Source organism: Saccopteryx bilineata, chromosome 2 (genome assembly GCF_036850765.1).
Source record: "Saccopteryx bilineata isolate mSacBil1 chromosome 2, mSacBil1_pri_phased_curated, whole genome shotgun sequence".
Taxonomy (NCBI): domain Eukaryota; kingdom Metazoa; phylum Chordata; class Mammalia; order Chiroptera; family Emballonuridae; genus Saccopteryx; species Saccopteryx bilineata.
This window is the reverse complement of record NC_089491.1, coordinates 249,110,570-249,132,294: the sequence shown is the minus strand read 5'-3', so window position 1 is coordinate 249,132,294 and position 21,725 is coordinate 249,110,570. Positions and strand designations below refer to the sequence as shown.

The window sequence follows — 21,725 nt, the reverse complement described above, 5'->3', positions numbered from 1 at the left end:
GCTTCTTCCTGACCGGCATTTGCTCACCTAATAAACGTTTATGATGGCCTGCTGCATGCCAGGTGCAGCTGTGGTTCCTGGGCTAGTGGGACTCAGGGTCTCTAACCTTGGGAACCTGGTTTGGGGTGAGGGGGGAGGTGCATAAGGAAGCAGCTGGGTAGCTAGTGCTGACATCGGTTGGGGAGGGGGAAATGCAGAGCAGTCTTCATGGAGGAGGGGGCACTGAGGCGTGACTGGAAGGGGCCCAGCTGAGAGGTGGGCTTGGGGCCCCTTTGGGAAGCACTATGCAGGCCTGGCCAGAGTGGACTTTATTCAGGTATTAGGAATCCATTGAAAGCTTTAAGCAGGGGAATTACTTGATGAGACTGGTGTTTGAGAAAGATAACTCAGGGTTGATTGGACTCTGAATTGAAGGGGGTAGGGGCAGCAGAGGGGAGATTTGTGTTCGACTTTGATATTTTCACTTGTAATGGCTTTAACTGCCCTTTTCCCACCTCCAAGCCTTAGGAAGAGCCCTGGGCTTTCTGTCTTGATGGATGAGGCATGCCCTCCCTTCCAGGTACAGAGGCCTTGCCCTAACTTCTGTTGTTTTCTATTTATTAGGACAGTGATATTTTCTGGGTATCTCCTGTGGTACTGGCCTTCTGAAGCTCTTTATACATTGTTGCATTTTTGCCCAGATCTGGGACTCTGCTGGTTTTATGGGGTGCCTGAATCAGGTGATGTGAGAGGATGCTCAGCAAGTGTCACCCAGCTTTAGCCCCTCAGCTCCTCCCTGGATCTGGAGGGGTTTGTGTCCCTCTCCCCTTTCTGGTGGGACTTGTGCACAGACATTCTGGCTTCCTCAGTAGACTTGGAGATTGTGCTCTAGGTTATGTACAGCAGTGTTAACCAGAGGGTGTAAATTATATGCACACATACATAGGCATAACACACCCCTTGGCTCTCCTACCTCATGTAGGAAACAGCCTCCCAACCCTGGACACCCACCGGGGCATATCCTGGCCTCCCTCCGAAGTCACCACTTCTGATTTTTTTTTGGTATTTTTCTGAAGCTGGAAATGGGGAGAGACAGACTCCCGCATGCGCCCGACCGGGATCCACCTGGCACGCCCACCAGGGGGCGATGCTCTGCCCCTCTGGGGCGTCGCTCTGTTGCAACCAGAGCCACTCTAGTGCCTGGGGCAGAGGCCAAGGAGCCATCCCCAGCGCCCGGGGCATCTTTGCCCCAGTGGAGCCTTGGCTGCGGGAGGGGAAGAGAGAGACAGAGAGGAAGGAGGGGGGGTGGAGAAGCAAATGGGCGCTTCTCCTATGTGCCCTGGCCGGGAATCGAACCCGGGTCCCCCGCACGCCAGGCCGACGCTCTACCGCTGAGCCAACCAGCCAGGGCCACCACTTCTGAATTTTGGATTGAGCGTTCTTTAGCTTTACTTTGTGGTTCCCTGCACTTGGGTGACTGCTTTTGGCTGGGTTTCCCTCTTTGCTTGCACAGAACTGGGCGCTAGTCTCTATTTTTGATTTACTGAAGTGCTATTGCTGCTGTTCCTGTGTTCCTGTTTCCCACTTGGAGTGTTCTGAGGTTGTACTGTCCCCACACTTTCATCAGATGACTGGCAGAAGAGGAGTGGGTGGCAGGAGAGGAGTGTCTGTCTGGGTTGTTTTTAGTTTTTTTTGTTTGTTTGTTTTTTGCCTCCTCTAGCTCAGTTTTCACACCCCCTAACTCTACTACTTCAGACAGTTCTCTGTTTATTTTGTCTCTAAACCCAGTTCCTTAATGCTAAACAATTCTTCCCGCATCTCCAAGACTCCATGTAAAAAGCAGAGTGAAACCTATGAGTAATTTTTCCCCCCAAGTCTGAGTGGAGCCCTCTGTGGGATTCCCTTTCTGAGCTCTTGGCCTCTCCTCTGTTTAAACCTTTAATTTACCTGCTGGACAGGTGAGACCTCTTCTCTTCTGTCAACTCTTGCACCAGAGGCTTTGCAGGCACAGTGCCACAGATCATAATATTTTCCATAGCAGTTCCTTAATTTTATCCTTAAAAATAGCTTTTTAAAAACTCCAGTGGTGCCTGACCAGGCGGTGGCACAGTGGATAGAGCATCGAACTGGGATGCGGAAGACCCAGGTTCAAGACCCCGAGGTCGCCAGCTTGAGCGCGGGCTCATCTGGTTTGAGCAAAAGCCCACCAGCTTGAGCCCAAGGTCGCTGGCTCAAGCAAGGGGTTACTCGGTCTGCTGAAGGCCCGTGGTCAAGGCACAAATGAGAAAGCAATCAATGAACAACTCGGGTTGCAATGCGCAACGAAAAAATAATGATTGATGCTTCTCATCTCTTTGTCCCTGTCTATCCCTCTCTCTGACTCTCTCTGTCTCTGTAAAAAAAAAAAAAAAACTCCAGTGGAGCCTGACCCATGGTGGCGCAGTGAAATAAAGTGTCAAACTGGAACACTGAGGTCGCTGGTTTGAAACCCTGGGCTTACCTGGTCAAGACACATATGGGAGTTGATGCTTCCTGCTCCTCCCCCCTTTCTCTCTCTCTCTCTCTCTCTCTCTCTCTCTCTCTCTCTCTCTTTCTCTCCTCTCTGAAAATTGAATATCTCTCTCTCCTCTCTGAAAATTGAATAAAGTTTAAAAAAAAATAGAAAAAAAAACTCCAATGGAACCCTGGCTGGCCAGCTCAGGTGGAGCGTCCCCCCAATATACCAAGGTTGTGGGTTCAATACCCGCTCAGGGCACATGTAAGAATCAACCAAAGGGCCCTGGCTGGTTTGCTCAGTGGGTAGAGTGTCAGCTCAGTGTCAGGATGTCCCAGGTTTGACCCCCAGTCAGGACACACAGGAGAAATGACCATCTGCTTCTCTTTTCCTCCCTCTCCCCCTTCTATCTTCCCTTCTTGTGGCCAGTGGCTCGATTGGTTTGAATATCAGCCCTGAGTGGTTTGAGCTTTGGCTTCAAGGACTGGGGGTAGCTCAGTTGATTTGAGCAGCGGCCCCAGACGGGGGTTGCTGGGTGGATCCTGGTTGGGGTGCATATAGGAGTCTGTCTATCTCCCCTCCTCTCACTTTAAAAAAATGAACCAATGAGTGCATAAATAAGTGGAACAACAAATTAATGTTTCTCTCTCCCCCATTCCCCTTCCTCTTTCTCTAAAAAAATCAATAAATAAAAACTAATGGATGTCCCATTTTTTGGATTAAAACAACCTGATTCTTGCCATTGGCTTTAGCTCCTTAAACCCTTTGTTTGAGGCTCTGGGGGTTGGGGGGGGGTTGGTCCTCCACATGGTAGCAAGGGGGCTTTCCTTTGTCCTGCCCAGCAGTGATGTCCTTTGAGCCCAGTCTTTGAGAGCCTTATCCATTTCCTTTCTTTCTTTCTTTCTTTCTTTTTTAATTTTAATTTTAACTTATTCCTTTTACAGAGGAGAGAGAGAGAGAAGGGGGGAGGAGCAGGAAGCATCAACTCCTATATGCATCTTGATCAGGCAAGCCCAGGGTTTCAAACCGGCGACCTCAGTGTTCCTGGTTGACGTTTTATCCACTGCGCCAGCACTGGTCAGGCCGAGCCTCGTCCATTTTCTCCCTTTGATGTGCACAGTTAGCTGTACCCAGGACCAGCTCAGCCCTTGCTGAGAGCTCTTTGGTGGTATTTGTACCTAGCCTATTCTCCAAGTTTCCTCTTCTCTCCTGGGCTTGCATGCCAGGATCTGAAAAGCTCTTCTTTCTTGAGAAGTATCAGCTAGACACTAGGATGATTAAAAAAAACATCATTGGGTTGTTGTTTTCCTTTGAATTGCGGACATTGGTCTTCCCCTACTAAGAGATTTTTTTTTTTTTTAATTTTTATTTATTTATCCATTTTTAGAGAGGAGAGGGAGAGACAGAGAGAGAGGAGAGACAGAGAGAGAGAAGGGGGGAGGAGCTGGAAGCATCAACTCCCACATGTGCCTTGACCAGGCAAGCCCAGGGCTTCGAACCGGCGACCTCAGCATTTCTAGGTCAATGCTTTATCCCACTGCGCCACCACAGGTCAGGCCCTACTAAGAGATTTTAAGGTGATCTCTAGGCTTCCTGTGGGTTCCTAGCTTGTCTGTAGAGTTCCTTCTTCCAAGATGGGTACTCCATCCTGGATTTGGCCACCTCTCCTTTTTTTGGTCTTGTGATTGTTATTAGTCATGGGTTCAGGGAGGTTACTGCTTGGCTCTAATCTACTTGCTAATCAGGTCTGAGACTAGACCCTCTTCCCCTCCTAAATATGCACTGTATAAAATCCCATAAGAAGTGTGCAGAGTCACAAGTGATAGCCACAGGGATTCTTCACAAATGGACATGCTTGTGTAACCAGCTTCCAGACAGATAAACAAGCCCAGAATTCCCTTGTGTGTCCTTTGAGTCCCCCTTCTCCCTGTACCCCACTGCCTTCCCTCACCCCTTGCCCTTGGGTCCTTGCTTTCCAACTTGAACTTACAAGAATGGAATTGTACTGCATAATCTCTTGGGTCTAGCTTCTTTGGTCAAAGTGAGCTTGAGAGACTCATGTATGTGTATACAAGTCAACTTTGTGACATTGCCAATAATCAACTAATTTTGACCTATAAATGGCAAATTCATATTAAAGGCAATTTCATGTTTCTTTTTTTTTTTTTTCTTTTTTTATTCATTTTAGAGGGGGGGGGAGGAGCAGGAAGCATCAACTCCCATATGTGCCTGGACCAGGCAAGCCCAGGGTTTCGAACCGGCGACCTCAGCATTTCCAGGTCGACGCTTTATCCACTGCGCCACCACAGGTCAGGCCAATTTCATGTTTCAATTTCCACATTCAGTCCTGCTCACTGATGGGTGGGTAATAGTCCTCACACCTTCAGCTGCTTCCCCTCTAGGAGCAGACTGCCATGCAAGTGCTTGCCTGAGTGGGTTTCTAGTGGTGAGCACCTTGAAATGTGCTTTCTGTCCTACTAAGTTTATGTGTTTTCAGTCTTAGTCTTATTTTAAAATGTAATCTTTCTCTTTCCTCCCTGGGAGATCATTCTTTTAGTCTTTGTTCAGCTAAGTAAAACCTGTCATTACTGTCTGACTTCAGTTTTGTTTTACCTTTTCTAATTCCGCTTTAGCATATACCATCTTGGTCTTATCCTGGACAGGGGGTGCGTGCTGTGAGGCAGGGCAGAGATTCCTCACTGCCTCAGCCTGCCAGGACGGTGATGTGGCTGAGGGTCGTCAACCACCTTTCTTGGGAAGGACTAATCCACATTGTGAGGTGGTTCTCCCTGCAGTTGGCGTAAGGAATTTTTAGCTACTAGAATTGTTTTTAAAATTATGAAGTTGGAGAGTCTCTTCCTAGATCCTTGGCTGGGCAGTTCTGTGACTCAGCTGTGACTGTATCTCCCTCTGGGGATCAGTTATCTCAAGGATGTCCTGGGGCAGGTGAGATAATCAGGATAGTCCTGTCTCTTCCAGTGGGGAGACCACGTTTCACCAGTGCCCTTTTAGCTCAGTGTCCTACCTAAGGAATTTCCACCTATCCTACCTAAGGAATTTCCACCTACTTAACCATTCTGCTGACCCTGCTTGTCCTTCATCACTTCCTTGATTCCTCTGCCTGCTACCCACACCCAGAACCCCCCCCTGCCCACCATCCTGGCTGTGGTAACCAGGCTTAGCCTTTCTGTCTCACATTCCAGGTCCACTGAATTTTTATTTTGTTTTTTTTTAAATAGAGGATAGGGAAGAGACAAAGAGAGAGGAAGGAGAGAGAGAAACATCGATTTGTTGTTCCACTTATTCATGCATTTGTTGTTGATTCTTGGATGCCTCCTGACCGAGAATTGAACCCGCAACCTTGGTGTATTGGAACGACACGCTAACCAACTTGAGCTACCTGGGACCCAGGACCACCAATTTTTTTTATTTTTTATTTTTACAGAGTCAGAGGGATAGACAGACAGGAACGGAAAGATGAGAAGCATCAACCCGTTTTTTTTTTAGATTTTATTTATTCATTATAGAGAGCAGAGAGAGAGGGGAGGGTGGGGGGAGGAGCAGGAAGCATCAACTCCCATATATGCCTTGACCAGGCAAGCCCAGGGTTTTGAACCGGCAACCTCAGCATTTCCAGGTTGACGCTTTATCCACTGCGCCACCACAGGTCAGGCCTCAACCAGTTTTTTGATGCACGTTGCAACACCTTAGTTGTTCATTGATTGCTTTCTCATATGTACCTTGACCACAGGCCTTCGCAGACCGAGTAACCCCTTGCTCGAGCCAGTGACCTTGGGCTCAAGCTGGGAGCTTTTGCTCAAAGCAGATGAGCCCGCTCTCAAGCTGGAGACCTCAGGATGTCGAACCTGGGTCTTCCGCATCCCAGTCCGACGTTCTATCCACTGCGCCACCGCCTGGTCAGGCCAGGACCACCAATTTTATTAGTCACTCTCTGGGATTGTTTCCATGGGAAATGTGTCTTTCCTTTTAGGAATCTCTCCTTCCTCCTGACACTCACCGGGAGCATTGTCCCTTCTGGGCATTAGAACGTTTGAATATGTGTGTGTGTGTGTGTGTGTGTGTATATGTTATGGGGGGGGGTCCCTTGGGGTTAAATTGTGGGTTCTGGTTTTGAGGCCTTAAATAATTATTTCCCTTTGAGCAGTGTTCACTTTCCTCTTCCTAGTAGTACTCATGGTTTTGGGCCCAGCTCAGAACTCTTGACCAGACTGTGTCAAGCCTAGGTTCCTCCTGGCAGGAACCTGCCCTTCACCTTTCCTGGTGCCAGCTAGTTTGTTGTGTCAGTACCAGCAGGGAAAATCCATCTGCAGTTCCCCCAGATTGTTTTGGTCTCGTGTCTCCTTATTGGCACCAAAGCCAGGAGTGATGTGAAGGTTGTAGGCCTGGTAGGAGGAGGTGAGGACCCAAATCTGCTGTGGCAAAGTAAGATGTGAAGGTCTCAGGGCCTGGTGCCGTGCAGTTCAGCCTCCTGCCAGGCCTTCCCTCAGAGCAGCACTCTCATTTTTTTCCTTGTGCTGAGGTACCCATGAGCATCCCCATCTCTCAGATGGAGTAGCACAAGTCAGTGGTTGAGACCCAAGCAGGACTTGGACCAGCATGTGCAGCATGAGGTCTTCAGGGGGCCCGCGGGGATTTCAGGACAGACTCAGGGTAGTCAGTTTGGGGTGGATGCCGCTTCTCTCGTTGATCAGGGAGAGCCAATGGGTGGACGACAGGGCTGGCCCAAGGGCTAGAGAAGGAAGCCAGCCTGGGGGCCCCATCACCACATCACTCATGTTCTGAGTGAAACCCAAGTATATATTTCATAGAAGCTGCATCGGAGGGAGGGTTGGTCTCCTGGCATTTGTGGAGCCTGTTGCTTTCCAGGAGGATGGTCTGGGAGAAGAGCCAGGAGCTGCTGGCGGGCATCCAGATCTGGGCTGGATTACACGGCTGTGCTTGCCCAGAGCGGTGAGTCCCACCCACTACCAGCCCATTCCTGGCCTGGAGGGATGGGCCAGAGAGGTCATGGAGGCTGGTGATGTATCCAGAGGAGCAGCAGGAGCAGCCTGGGTCCCCAGAGCAGACTGCATGATGGATCCCATCTTGTGGCTGCTAGCCAGAAGCTCCTCATGGCCCCAGGTTGGTGGAGGAGCTGGGCCACCCCTGGGCCCTCACACTGAGTCAGAAGGACATGGCCCAGGTTAGCCCCTGCAGTGACAGGTGAGGGGTGGGGGTGGGGAACAAGGCTGCCCTCTGTGGCTCTGTGTGGAGGGCAGTGCTGCTGTGAGTGGCACCCTTGCTCCTGCCTGGGAAAGGGAGTGCTGAATCTGTCCCTGGAGGTAGGGGAAGTCTGACTGTAGCTCTGGAGTCACACTTTGAGTCCTCACTCTGCCTCTCACTTGTTCTTGTGACCTTGGCAAGTTGCTTACTCCCAGAACCTTTAGGTAATACCTCAGAGTCTTCTCAGCAGGTAGGCTGCCCTCTTATAGGGCAGGCTGGAGCAGGGCAAGGTGTAGCCTACGCAGTAGTGAAGGGGAGAGGGGTTCCCTGCCCTGTTGGGATGGGAATGGAGGAATACTCGTAGATGGGAAAGATTTCCTAGAGGAGAGACCATAGGGATGGGATGAACGGAATTCTGGGTTTGTGGGTGTGTAGACTTGGTGGGTGGGTTGAAGGCTGGGCTGTAGGCTCTTCTGGATCCTGGGCCACTTATACTTTCTAGGCAGTGTCCACTCTGCCTTCCAGCTGCCCTCCTGTGGATATGGAGGGCCAGCCTTCAGGGCAGAGGCATTGCTGCACCTGTCACGGCCACACCTGGAGCACCATTTGACCACAGTGGGGGTTGGCTGTAATGAGGGGCAATCCTGACCTGGGACTCAGGCTTGGAGGTAGCGTTCAGCATATCTGGGGTCCTCTCTGACACAGTCTGATGTGCTTAAACCCCTGGAGAAGTGGAAGCTGCCACACGAAGCACCACCCCTCTGCTTAGCATACCTGTGCTTTCCACCTGGCATTGGAGTTCTTGGAGGGCAGAGGGTGGGCCCCCTACTCTTAGCTGGATAATTCAGTGTCATCCATACGCTGAGTGAAACCCAGGTATTTCATCCACCGGCAACTCCTGGCTGGGGGCTGATGCTCAAATCAGCCAAACTATCCTCAGTGCCTGGGTCTGGTGCTCGAATCAGTTGAACCTTGGCTGTGGGGGGGGGGGGGGGGGTAAAGGAGGAGAAACAGATGTTCGCTTCTCTTGTGTGTGCTTGACCGGGAATCGAACCTGGGACTTCCACAGGTCAGATAGATGCTCTACCACTGAGCCAACCGGCCAGGGCCCCAGGTCTCTGTTTATTCCCTGACACTCCTGTATTCATGAGAGGGCAGAGCTGGTGCCCAGGGATTTGTGTTCCTATCCTTCCCTGCCAGAATCAGCCCACCTGGAGACACCTACCCATCCACCTGCTGGCCCTAGAGGAGAACCTGACTGTCCCACTGCCTCAGATCTTGGGTTTTCTGGAACCCATACTCGGGATAGATAGCAGGCCAGAGCTGGGCATGGGGTCCTTGACGCTGATAGGCACACTGCCTGGCGGCTGCTCAGTACCAGACAGTATCCTCATTCTAGCCTCTAGTGGGCTACTGCCAGGGCTGGGCACCAGCCCCTGGCCCAGTGGGGCATTCTACTGCCAGCTTGCTGGTCCAGCCCCCACATTGATGTTTCTACTAACCTGGCAACCCAACCTTCAAACCCCCACTGTGGCCTCTCCAGGATGGCTACTTAATGTCCCCACACCTGGTGGTAAGTGGAAGGGCAGAATTCTCTGGTTGTCATTATTTCATTGGAAAGAGAAGAACCGTGCTTCCTAGGGGACCTGGCCCTGCAGCAGGAGGGCATTGTGTTGTTCTGTTGTTTACAGACCTAGTCATGGCCCACACTGGCCCGACCTGGGGTGGATGGCTGGCAGGGCAGCGTCATGCAGGAAGCTCTGCTTGGGACCCACCTAGGGGAGGGTACAGCAAGGCTGGCTCTGCCATTTTCTGCTGAGCATCCCTGTGGGGAGGACAGGCACCAGAGGAGTCACATCAGACCCAGCCCGGGAGACCTGGATCAATCACTTGGCTGCCCTGGCAGGGCTGGGCAGCGGGCAACCACAGAGAGCCGAGTTCTCTTCTGCTGCATTCCCTGACCTGTCCAGTAGTTATTGGCATGATTCTGACAAGGGTGAGTACCCCGTAGTTGCAGGGTCTGACACAGACTGAGGCAGAGGCCACTGGGTAGATGCTCTGCCAGGCAGGTCTTGAGGTCTAGAGAGGAGCAGAGGTCCAGGGATGAGCAGACAGAGTGACACAGGCTTGTGTAGCAGGCATTTGGTTGGCTGTGGCTTCCTGTTCGTTTTTGGTTTTGTTTTTTTTTGTTTTTTTTTTTTACAGAGACAGAGAGAGGGATAGACAGATAGGAATGGAGAGATGAGAAGCATCAGTCATTAGTTTTTTGTTGCACATTGCGACACCTTAGTTGTTCATTGATTGCTTTCTCATGTGTGCCTTGACTGCAGGCCTTCAGCAGACCGAGTAACCCCTTGCTCGAGCCAGCGACCTTGGGTCCAAGCTGGTGAGCTTTGTTCAAACCAGATGAGTGTGCGTTCAAGCTGGCGACCTTGGGGTCTTGAACCTGAGTCCTTCGCATCCCAGTCCGATGCTCTATTCACTGCGCCACCGCCTGGTCAGGCTCCTGTTTGTTCTTTTTTTTTTTTTTTAAGATTTTATTTATTCATTTTAGAGAGGAGAGAGAGAGAGAGAGAGAAGGGGGGAGGAGCAGGAAGCATCAACTTCCATATGTGCCTTGACCAGGCAAGCCCAGGGTTTCGAACCGGCGACCTCAGCGTTTTCAGGTCAATGCTTTATCCACTGCGCCACCACAGGTCAGGCTCCTGTTTGTTCTTATAGACACCAGTGTTGCAGTGGTCTCTGCTCTCCTTCCCAAGGCTGGACTCAGCTCTGACTCACTGGTTGTCTCTGGCCTCAGGCTCTGCCCCACATAGAGAAGGACTACACTCTAACGTGGATGCTTCAGACAGCTGGACCTACAGAGCTTGGTTCTGCTGCCCTCTGGGCCATTGGTGGGATCTCAGACCAACCACCCTAACCAACCTAGTCCCCCACCCGCTGGGCCACCTCTGTGAGAGGGGAGTTGTGCTATGGGCCAGAAAGACAGCTGGCAGGCTGGAGTTGAGGCCTCTCAGCCATCCGCACCCCCGGGTCTGGTCACATTCCTGAGGGACCTGCTGAGCCTCCCTGGCCCTGGGGGCGGGGAAAGGGCAGGCAGGGATGGGCTCCAGGCTGCTGCAGGCCTCCTCCCCCACCCTGACTCTATTCCAAGGAGCCTAGGTCTGCCCAAGTGGTATACAAGGAGCCAGAACCTCAGAACCCTCCTTCCTGCAGGACCTGAACTTGGGGGCGGTTGGGGGCAGGGGGAGCCCACCCGCATCTGGTGGCAGCTGCCAGCTGCTTTGGCAGGCTAGTATTGAAAGGCCATGCTTTCAAAAACTCCTATAAGGGGAGGCCATGTGGTTAGGCTGAGCCCTCTGGGCTGGGAGGGGGCAAGAGCAGATCTGGAAGGGAAGGAGGCAGGACAGCCAGAAGCGGTTGAGACTGGTTCTTATAAATAGCTCATTGCACCAAGGCCTCCAATTTTGACCTTTTGTCATGCAAATGTAGCCATCCTGGGAAGGCCCTTGCCCAGGCCTCTTGCCACCATGCCCTCCATGAATTGTGTGCCTGCCCCCAGTTCCCCAGGCCTAGGTGGCCCTTTCAGTACCCTATAGCTCCTGGGTGCAGTGCCTCTGAGCTTCATAGACCTGCCACCTTACCTGCCACTGGGCCCGTCTGCAGGGCACTATGGCCACTGTCTCCTCCCCAGCTAGTTGCCTCTGGCATCCCAGAGAAACTCCTGGAAACAAGGGCTCTTGGCTGCTGGGCACCTTCTACTTCACTGTTCTTCCCTTCCTCCCTCCCTCCTTCCCTAGATGATGGCTGTCTTGGTAACCATTTCCATCTTTTCCTCCCCAGGTGACCAGGCATTGATGCACCCCCAAGGGAGGCCACGTGCTCAAGGAGGCCACCCGCTCAAGGAGGCCACCCCTGCTGGTTGCTGCTCACATGGTTTCTGGACCCCTGGCACTCCGGTAGGCAGGGAAAGGGGAGGGAGGCAGAGCCAGGGAAGGGGTGAGGGAGGCGTAGGGGTGGGAAGACATTGTCTACCTGCTCCTTCTGCTGGGGCCTTTTTGGGGGCCCCACAGCCCTACAGCTCTCAGCCTATACATCTTGGCCTGCAGTCCTTTGTGTGCACTGGCAGCATGGAGTGGAGGCTGGGGCCCATTGTCCTTGATTTGGGAAGGAGTAGGACCTCCTGCCCTCACCAGTCCCTTTGACAGGCCCAGAGCATCAGGTGCCTGGGTACTTGGCATTGCATTTCCCTGAGGCCAGGTATCTGGCCAAAGCAGAAGCCATGACTTGGGCTCTTTGTCCCTGCCTGGCTGGCTGTGGGGCAGGGGAGGGAATGGCTGGTTCTTACGGGGTCTGGGTTCTGTAGTCTTTGAGCTCCAGTGGAACAGCCTTGCAGGGCCAGGCTGGCCTAGCAAATGTTTGCTGCCTCCTGCTCTCAAGCCCTGGGTACTGCCTGACACCCCTGTGTGTTCATGGTTCAACTTCAAAGACTTCTTTGGGGTGTGAGTAATTGATTGTTTGTTTTTTTAAGATTTTATTTATTGATTTTTACAGAGAGAGAAAGGTGGAGAGCAAGAAGTATCAATTCAGAGTTGCTTCACTTTAGTTGTTTATTGATTGCTTGTTTTATATGCCTTGACTGGGCAAGCCCAGGGTTTTGAACCAGTGACCTCAGCATTCTAGGTTGAAGCCTGAAGCCTTATCCACCAGTGTGCCACAACAGGCCAGTCAACAGGTTTAGTTTTTTTTTTAACCTTTTCAAACAAGGGCACATGTGGTGAAGGGGGAACATTTGTGTTACAGGGAGGCATGGTGGGCGTGATCCCTCCAGGCTTTGCCCAAGGGAGGCAGGGCTGGGCAGGCTGGTAGGATCAGGAGGTCTCAGGTGAGGTGAGGCTCAGAGCACTCAATTACTTTTAGAAACTGATCCCTAAACAGAAGGAGGTGAAGGTACCTTTGTCAGCTGTGTGCTACAGTTGCCTGTGGAAGGTTTTATGTTCCCTGAGAGGCTGGAAGGGGCTGGGAGCCACGGTGTTATGCTGCAGGCCCTGCCACATGCTGATCACACTGCCACACACTGCCACATCAGGGTTCCTGATGAGGCCAGAGCCACGTTTCACCCTTAGTGACATCAGTTAGTGTCTGCGCCAGTCTGTTGAGGCCAGCTGGTCATTTTTCCCAGGCCCAGACAGTACTGCCCTGCCCAGAAAGGACCCAGGGCTCATGTGGTGCCAGGGGGTTGGCCAGGCCATATTTTCTGCTCAACACCCAGAAACCCAAACCAGGAAGTTCTCTGTGCCCTCCTAGGGGCAAAGCACTTGTGGGATGGGGGCAAGTGAGAGATAGCCTGTGTCTGGGAGATAATAATGTGATGTTGGCAAATCTGAAAACTTGGGAAGCCTCTGGGGTTGTTTAAAGCCCCCCAGGCCTGACCAGGCAGTGGATAGAGCGTCGGACTGGGATGCGGAGGACCCAGGTTCGAGACCTCGAGGTCACCAGCTTGAGCGCGGGCTCATTTGGCTTGAGCAAAAAGCTCACCAGCTTGGACCCAAGGTCTCTGGCTCCAGCAAGGGGTTACTCAGTCTGCTGAAGGCCCACGGTCAAGGCACATATGAGAAAGCAATCAATGAACAACTAAAGTGTCGCAACGAAAAACTGATGATTGATGCTTCTCATCTCTCTCCATTCCTGTCTGTCTGTCCCTATCTATCCCTCTCTCTGACTCTCTCTCTGTCCCTGTAAAAAAACAAAAAACAAAGAGGCCCCCAGTACAGAGCAGAGATTGCAGACTGCGGCTGCATATTTGATTTGGCCCATGTGACATTTAAGAAAAAAAACCTTGGTTTAGCATTGAAATATTTTGTGTAAAAACTTGGATTTCTAACTTGTCTTCAAAGCTGTGTAGCTACATATTTGCATGGGAAGTCAGCCCTCTACAGGACTCATGCTCCCCTCTGTCCCTTCTGCTTCTCAGCACCTCATTTTCCTCTGCTGGTAATTTTTAGGTCCCTTGTGGACATATGATTGACTTCCTTTAGTGTGGAGATGGTCCCTGAGCTGTGAAGTCAAATTCAGACCTGGTTTTTTACTTGGCACTGAGTGACTTTTATTATCCTGTTTTCATTTTCTTTTTCTTTTTTACAGAGACAGAGAGAGAGTCAGAGAGTGGGATAGACAGGGACAGACAGACAGGAACGGAGAGATGAGAGGCATCAATCATTAGTTTTTCGTTGCGCATTGCAACACCTTAATTGTTCATTGATTGTTCTCCCATACATGCCTTGACCGTGGGCCTTCAGCAGACCGAGTAACCCCTTACTGGAGCCAGCGACCTTGGGCTCAAGTTGACGACCTCAGGGTCTCGAACCTGGGTCCTCTGCATCCCAGTCCGACGCTCTTTCCACTGCGTCACCGCCCGGTCAGACCCTATTTCCATTTTCTTACTGGTGCAAATGGGGCCAGTGCTGCTGCCCCTTCTCTGCAGTTTGGGTCCTGGGTGGCCAGTGTGAGTTCCCTTCCTGTGTACTGTCCCTGAAGAGGTGGCTGTGGCCAGGTCAGCTCAGAGGTCTCTCTGAGTGCCACTGTGGCCCTCCTGGACCTGGAGCCCGCCCTTGTATGAGGGGCCAGGTCAGCTAACTCGCATGCCTGTTCTTGCTTGCAGGTGGTACGCGTGGGCAGGGCGTGGGGACATGGGGCCTGACATGGAGCTGCCCAGTCATTCAAAGCAGCTCCTGCTGCAGCTGAACCAGCAGAGGACAAAGGGCTTCCTGTGTGATGTCATCATCATGGTAGAGAACTCCATCTTTCGGGCCCACAAGAATGTCCTGGCCGCCAGCAGCATCTACTTCAAGTCCCTGGTTTTGCACGACAACCTCATCAACCTAGACACGGACATGGTCAGCTCCACAGTGTTCCAGCAGATCCTGGACTTTATCTACACGGGCAAGCTGCTGCCCAGCGACCAGCCAGCTGAGCCCAACTTCAGCACTCTCCTCACTGCCGCCAGCTACCTCCAGCTGCCTGAGTTGGCAGCCCTATGCCGCCGCAAGCTCAAGCGAGCTGGCAAACCCTTCGGTTCTGGACGGGTGGGAGCTGCTGGCATGGGGCGGCCCCCCCGCAGCCAGCGACTGTCCACAGCTTCTGTCATTCAGGCTCGGTATCCAGGGCTCATGGATGGGCGCAAGGGGGCTCCCACTCCACAGGAGCTTCCTCAGGCCAAAGGCTCAGATGATGAGCTCTTCCTTGGTAGCTCCAACCAGGACAGCACACACAGCCTGGGCCGGGCTGTCTGTCCAGCTAGTGGGGAGCCTGGCCTGGGCAGCTGTAGCACCAATGGGAGCAGTGGGGGCTGTGAGCAGGAGCTGGGTCTGGACCTGTCCAAGAAGAGCCCCCCTTTGCCCCCCGCCACCCCTGGTCCCCCCCCCACCCCTGATGACCCGGCCCAGCTAAGTGACAGTCAGCACGGCTCACCCCTCTCGGCCTCTGCCCCCCCCATTGCCAACAGTGCCTCTTATGCCGAGCTGGGGGGCACCCCCAGTGAGCCCATGGATCTGGAGGGAGCCGAGGACAACCATCTGAGCCTACTGGAGGGGCCTGGCGGGCAGCCCCGGAAGAGCCTCCGCCACTCAGCCCGCAAGAAGGAGTGGAGCAAGAAGGAGCCTATTGCAAGTTCCCCCTTCGAGCGGAGGGAAGCTGGGCCCAAGGGCTCCTGCCCAGGGGAAGAGAGTGAAGGGCTTGGGGACAGGGTTCCCAATGGCATCCTGGCCAGTAGTGTAGCAGGGGGCGGCCCCAGTGGGTCCTACGGGGAGCCCTCATACCCCTGCAAGGAGGAGGAAGAGAATGGCAAGGACGGGAGTGAGGACAGCGGGCAGAGCGGGAGTGAGGGGGGCAGTGGCCACGCCAATGCCCATTACATGTACCGGCAGGAGGGCTACGAGACAGTGTCCTATGGGGACAATCTGTATGTGTGTATCCCGTGCGCCAAAGGCTTCCCCAGCTCTGAGCAGCTCAATGCCCATGTGGAGACCCACACAGAGGAGGAGCTGTTCATCAAGGAGGAGGGTGCCTATGAGACGGGCAGTGGGGGTGCAGAGGAGGAGGCTGAGGACCTGTCAGCGCCCAGTGCATCCTACGCAGCTGAGCCCCGGCCCTTCAAGTGCTCGGTCTGTGAGAAGACCTACAAGGACCCAGCTACCCTGCGACAGCACGAGAAGACGCACTGGCTGACACGGCCCTTCCCCTGCAACATCTGTGGCAAGATGTTCACGCAGCGCGGCACCATGACACGCCACATGCGCAGCCACCTGGGCCTAAAGCCCTTTGCCTGTGATGAGTGTGGCATGCGTTTCACCCGCCAGTACCGCCTAACAGAGCACATGCGTGTGCACTCAGGTGAGAAGCCCTATGAGTGCCAGCTCTGTGGGGGCAAGTTCACCCAGCAGCGTAACCTCATCAGCCACCTGCGCATGCACACCTCCCCCTCCTAGAAGCCAAAGACCTTCTCTGGCCTGCGGGGCGCCCTCTACAGTCTAGCCCTCAGGAACAATGGAAGGAAAAAGCAAGGAGGCCGGGCAGGCGGACCCAGACCCCAAATCCAGTGGGGGTGGCTTCTGATGGCACCTTCAGCCAGCCCCCCCTGACCCAGAGCTTTAATCCAGTCTGTACTAAGGGAAGAGAGCAGAGGAGAGCCAGGTCCCGAGCCCCAAAGGTATCGTGGGTATTCAGTCTACCTCCGGATCCTGCCTGGCTCCCATCTCCCCCCAAACCCCCAAGGGCCGCCCCAGGGCCTGGGGCAGTGGGTCATGAGTTTTACAGGGGCCCGGCCTTTTTATAACAGGTCAGGTCAGAGCAAGGGGTAATGGGGACCTCCCTCTGTGCTAGGAGGATCAGGGGTGCCTGTGGCCAGGGACAGTGCCCCTAAGCACACTAGTGCTAGTCTGTGTGCAGGCCACTTTGGCTCTAAGGGGAGCAGTGATGGATGGGAGGGGATGGAACCCTCCCTCCTTGAGCCCACCCAGGGAGGCCCCCACTGCCTACCTCTCCACAACTAAAGAGCCCTCTGGGCCTGTGTTGCTGTTATTCCTACTGATCTGTTCTTTTTTTCTTTACTGAGTTTTGTTTTTTAAACCAAAACAAACAAGAGTTTTATTTTCCTCCCAGCCCCTCGGGGCTGAGCCTGGGTCTGCAGACTGAATGTATGGGGCAGCCGCCCCTCCCGCCTGGCTGCAGGCTGCGGGGCGCCTACCCCTCCAGGCCCCAGAAGCCCTTCTTGGCCAAAGGCTTCCCTGGGCCCCGAGCCCCACCTCGGCTGCCTCAGGAGAGAGAGTGCTTTTCCTATAGTTTCCGAGGAATCTTCTTTGTTTAGAGGTACTTGTTTTTTATTAAGAGAAGAACCAGTGTAACGTTTATGTGAATGTTTGAACTGGAAGGTCTGGGGTCGAGGGGGGAGGGGGGAGGCTGGACTGGGTGCCAGGGCCGTCGGTACTCTTGTTTTCCTTTTCTTTGTGTGTGTGATATGCACAGTGCGTGTGGACAGATGTTGCGCTTTCCTTCTTCCTTACCTGTCAAGGTGGAGAGACTTCTGACCTTTTGCTACCTCTTGAAATTCACAAAGAACAGTAAGTTGGTGACTGGCAGTTGAGGCTGTGACACTTTTGTTTTCCTCTTGTTAGTGCACGCAGGCATTCAAGTGATCTGGGCTTGGGCTGCCCAGCCCTAGGCCTTACCACACACACCACAGTCTTAGTGAGGCTCTTGTCCCTTCAGAGTCTCAGTGCTTGTGTGTGGGTTTTCTCCTGAGCACAGGGCTAGCCATGGCCACCCTCAGGGTGTTCTGAGTATGCTGAGAGCCAGGGAGCCCACACAACCCCATTCTGGGCCCAGGTGCAAGTGTAAATGCTCTAGCCCATGGGAGCCAGCTCCTTGCAGCTCCCTGCCAGGACCAGGATGAGGTGGAAGTGAGCCCCCCCCTCATTCTGTCCCCTGGGCCTGCAAGAGCTTGAGCCTGGAAAAGCAGCAGCCCCACCCAGCCATTGCTAGCAGGTGCCAGCCAGTATGGAGGCATGGAGAGGGGCTGACCAAAGTGATATGTATTCCCAGGGGAAAGGGAGGGCACTGTTCTAGGCAGTCCTGACCTACTGTCTGTCTTGAGGCTGGCTGCCACCCATTGGCTCAGCCCCATCTGGGGTTCCACCCCTTGCCCCTCACCTTAGGTTTTCTCCACCAGCCTCAGACATGTCCATGGGCCCAGAGCCCAGCTCACAAGGCCAGACTGAAGTCAGTTCCACTGTCCTTGGTCAACTGGAGCCACAGGGGGCCAGCGGCTTTACATTAATTTTGCTTCGTGCTTTTGCCTTTTTTTTTTCTTCTTCTTTTTCTTTCTACTTTAAGTTCAGACCAAAAAATTCCGGAGTCATCCCCTACCCCTCCACCTTTCCAGAGACCCTCCAGCTGAAAACAGAGCCTGAGTTCAGGGACCTGAGTGGTGATGGCATGTTTGGGAGTGAGGGCTCCTGGTTGAGTCCTCATATGGTGCCCCAACCCTGAGCCAGCTCCTCTTCCCTTTGGTTGGGAAACAGGACTGAGCCAGGGTTTCTTGTACCATCGGTCAACGAGGGGGCAAGGCCTGACACAGGCCCCTTTGCTCTCCCTACCCCCACCCCACTCCGTCAGCACTTAAGCCACACGACACAAAGTCTGTACTGCACGGGAGGTATACACACTCTCGGGCTGTGGGCAGCCGCAAACGTGAGGTGACTTGTGAAAGTAGGTGATTCATTTGCAGGGCTTCAGGGACTGGGCGCAAAGGCCCCTCACTCAACGACGTTTGTGCGACATAGTATTGTACCCACCTGAGTATTGTATCGAGCCTTTTCTGTATTTTAACAAGAAAGCAAAACACTAGTTTCCTATTTAAGATTTTAAGGGTTTTTGGGGTGGGGTGGGATTGACACACTTTGTTTTGTTTTCTTTTTCCTTTGATTTCATGTGGAGTATGCTTGTGAGAGTGTGCGTGAAATGTGTTAAGAGCCTCACAAGGAAATTTGGCCGTTGGAGGCCCAGGGCGGCTTATAGTTCTCTGCTTTAGTCACTTAATTCCTGAATGTTTCGGAGAAACAGGAAACAGAAAATAGCAGATGTCATGTAGGAAAGAGGATAACAACAAAAAGAAAAAAGAAAAAAAGCTCATACCCAAATTCACAAAACCTATTTTTTAAACCAAAGCACATTTTGAATGAGTATGGAACCTCAGCGGGCTCAGAAAAAAGATACTAATATATTTATCTCATTGTTTACATAAACTTTTACAGTTTCAGACCTCAGCAGCTGTAAGGCCAGTCCCAGTGAGTCTCCACCTTCTGCTGGAGGCCCCTTCAAGTCGGCCCAGCTAGAGCTCCCAGGCAGAGGGGCAGGTGTGGGGACCCCACATTCACCTGAGCCTTTTTTCCCAGCCCCGGGCCTCTTGAAGCCCAGTTGGCACCAAAGAGCTTGGGCCAGTGCTGACTGGCCCCCAGGCCTCCTGGCCGTCCTGGCCAGCTGGCACAGCAGGGGGTGTCTGTTGGCTCTGACCACAGGACTTGAGTCTGGGCTTGGGCCCGGGATAGAGGTGAGGCCCCTCCCCCCCACCTGCTGCTCTGCCCACGATCCTGGGGTGGGTTGATGTGAGGGTCCCTCTCAAGCCAAAAAGCCAGGACCTTTGCACGTCCATTGATTCTGGCTGGTCCCCACCCCTGGGGACCTCCCCTGCCCCCCAGCAACAGGAGGGCCTTACTGGGCTGGTTCTTACCAACACAGATGGTGCAAACACTCTGAACAGTGTTGTTTTTGTATCAATATGTTTGTGCAGTGATGAATGTATTTATTTCTCAGACTTGGGGCGAGCGAGGGGCAGGCCGGGCTCTGCCGCTGCACGCTCCCACCAGAGCGAGCCAATGCAAGGGCTCGTCCAGGATTGCAAAAAAGAAAAAATGAACCTTTAAGCAAATAAGAATCTCAGAGACTCACAGCATAGCCATACACCTCAGCCTGGAAACAAACTATCTGGACCCAGACTGACTTTCAGAACCTCACACAGTCATGTGTGTGTTCCCCGTTAGTCACCACTCTGGGGTGCTGGGCTGTCCCCTGCCCCCACCCCATCAGTATTCACTGGACTTGACCGAGTGCAGGAGTGCGATCTGGGCTGGCTGGCTGGCTGGGTGGGCAGGCAGACCCCAGCTGCCCTTCTTGTGGATGTCCTGAGTTGGGGTGAGGCCTGGGCGGCCAGGAGGGCAGGGCTCAGGGAAGAGGTCACTGCATCCGTCCTGTCTCCCCAGTTTGGGACAAAAGCAGAGGCACCAGGCCTTAGGAGAACAAACAAGGGATCTCAGCCCTGCCATGCCCCCTGAAGGGACCAAGGCTCTTGCTCTTCCCCAGAGCCATGTTGGGGCAGATGTTACTGAACCTGTGAATTCGATGCTCGGAGTGAGGGGATGGAGAGGGACCTAACCAGAGCCTCAGTCTGACATTCCAAATCAGGGGGTGGGTGTGCACTGTGGGAATTGAGGCTGCCCAGTACCCCCCAGCTTCAGTCACCCCACTTTAGTTTTCTACCGGGAACCCCTCCCCCTACCTCACCTTGCTATTTATTGCTGTAATTTATTGACCTCAAAAATGCTGCATAACAGACCTCACTTGGGGCAGGGAGGTTCCCCAGGTCTCCCCCCCCTCCACTTGGTGGGGCCCTGTGGGGCCAGGTGCTGAGGGGAGCCTCTCTGTACCCTTCCCATCACTTGCTTTCCCCCTATCCCCTTGGGGGACCCCAGGTTGGGCACTGGCCCATTCGTAAATACCTCGAGGGGGAGTGGGAGGGATGGGGTTATAGCTGTTTTGTTTAATTGGAACTGGAAGAGGATCATGTCCTACTTTATGTCCTTCCCAGAAAGGGGGAGGGACACTGATCGCACTCCTGTACTGGCCACCGCCGCTGTCAGTCATCACATTTAGTTCACTTTCCTTGAGTTTGGATTAATTCAGGTCAGAGCTGCAAGTATGCAGCCCTCAAGTGTCATAGAAAAGCAATTCACCGACGACTGATCTCTCCATTCGAAGCGTGCAGTCTTAATGTACAGTGATGAGAAACTGTTATTTTATGATCTTTTCATTAAAAGCTTGATTGAAAACTATCTTTTGTGGGTCTCTGTTCTGTGGCTGTTCTTTTTTGCTAAATGAGAGACTGCTTTCCTTTCTCTGTCCAGCACTTCCAAGACCTAGGAGGGTGGGACCTGGGGCGGGCATGTAACCACCACCATCCTAAGGGCAAGTTTCAGATGAGGCAGGCTGTGGGACCTTATTTTGTGATGTGTGCATCCTGGAGTGAGGCATGGGTCCGGGAACCAGTACTCGGGGGTTGCATCGTCTTGGGCAGTGTTGGTCTCAGTTGGCTGAGGCAGTTTAGGAAGTAGGGGATATGTAGATAGGGGTGTGGACCTGGTGACCTGGATGAGGGAGATAGGGCTTGTGCTTGGAACCACCTGTTAGAGCAGCAGAGTTGGGCTGGGGCAGAATGGCAGCTCTCTCATGCCCACTGCTTCTTTCTGTTGCTTTCTCTGTGGCGTAGGGATTGAGACAGGTATGTGGGGGGAGAACAGTCAGTCTGAGGGCAGAGACAATAGATCAGTTTCACTGGGGGACTGTCCCTCCAAGCCACCAGGATGGGAATCCCAGGATGCGTGAAGGTGGAAGAGGAGTGGGGATGGGAACCCTAGGGAAGCCAATGAGCTTAGACCCCTGATACCATGGACTGCAGTTATCCAAGTGGCTCTGGGACGGCAGCAGATGAGCCCAGGCCTCCAGAAGAACCTGGGGATTGCTGCTCTAAATCGTGGTAAGTGTCATTCAGTTGTTTTAACATTCATTTTTTGTTTTATTAAAGCATTACCTGTATGTAGTTTAAATAATCAAATGGCTCTTAAACAGGCTTAAGACAAAAATTAGTTAATAGTTTAGTTTAATCTAGGGATTGGCAAACTTTCTGTGAAGTAGCCAGATA

General features: G+C 53.0%; 1 protein-coding gene across 2 annotated transcripts in view; it reads left to right on the top strand.

The window, feature by feature from the left end:
- The window catches only part of HIC2 (HIC ZBTB transcriptional repressor 2), a 33,090-nt gene extending 12,231 nt beyond the window's left edge, over positions 1–20,859 (top strand). Inside the window, exons 1-3 of one of the 2 annotated variants that reach the window (XM_066259955.1) lie at positions 4,677–4,782; positions 11,540–11,655; positions 14,358–20,859. In XM_066259955.1, the coding sequence (XP_066116052.1) occupies positions 11,630–11,655; positions 14,358–16,182 (1,851 nt within the window). In that variant the 5' untranslated portion in view covers positions 4,677–4,782; positions 11,540–11,629 and the 3' untranslated portion in view covers positions 16,183–20,859. Of the gene's footprint in view, positions 1–4,676; positions 4,783–11,539; positions 11,656–14,357 lie in introns of those variants that run through there. The other variant, XM_066259954.1, reaches the window with a different exon arrangement.
- Positions 20,860–21,725: the final 866 nt, after the last annotated feature.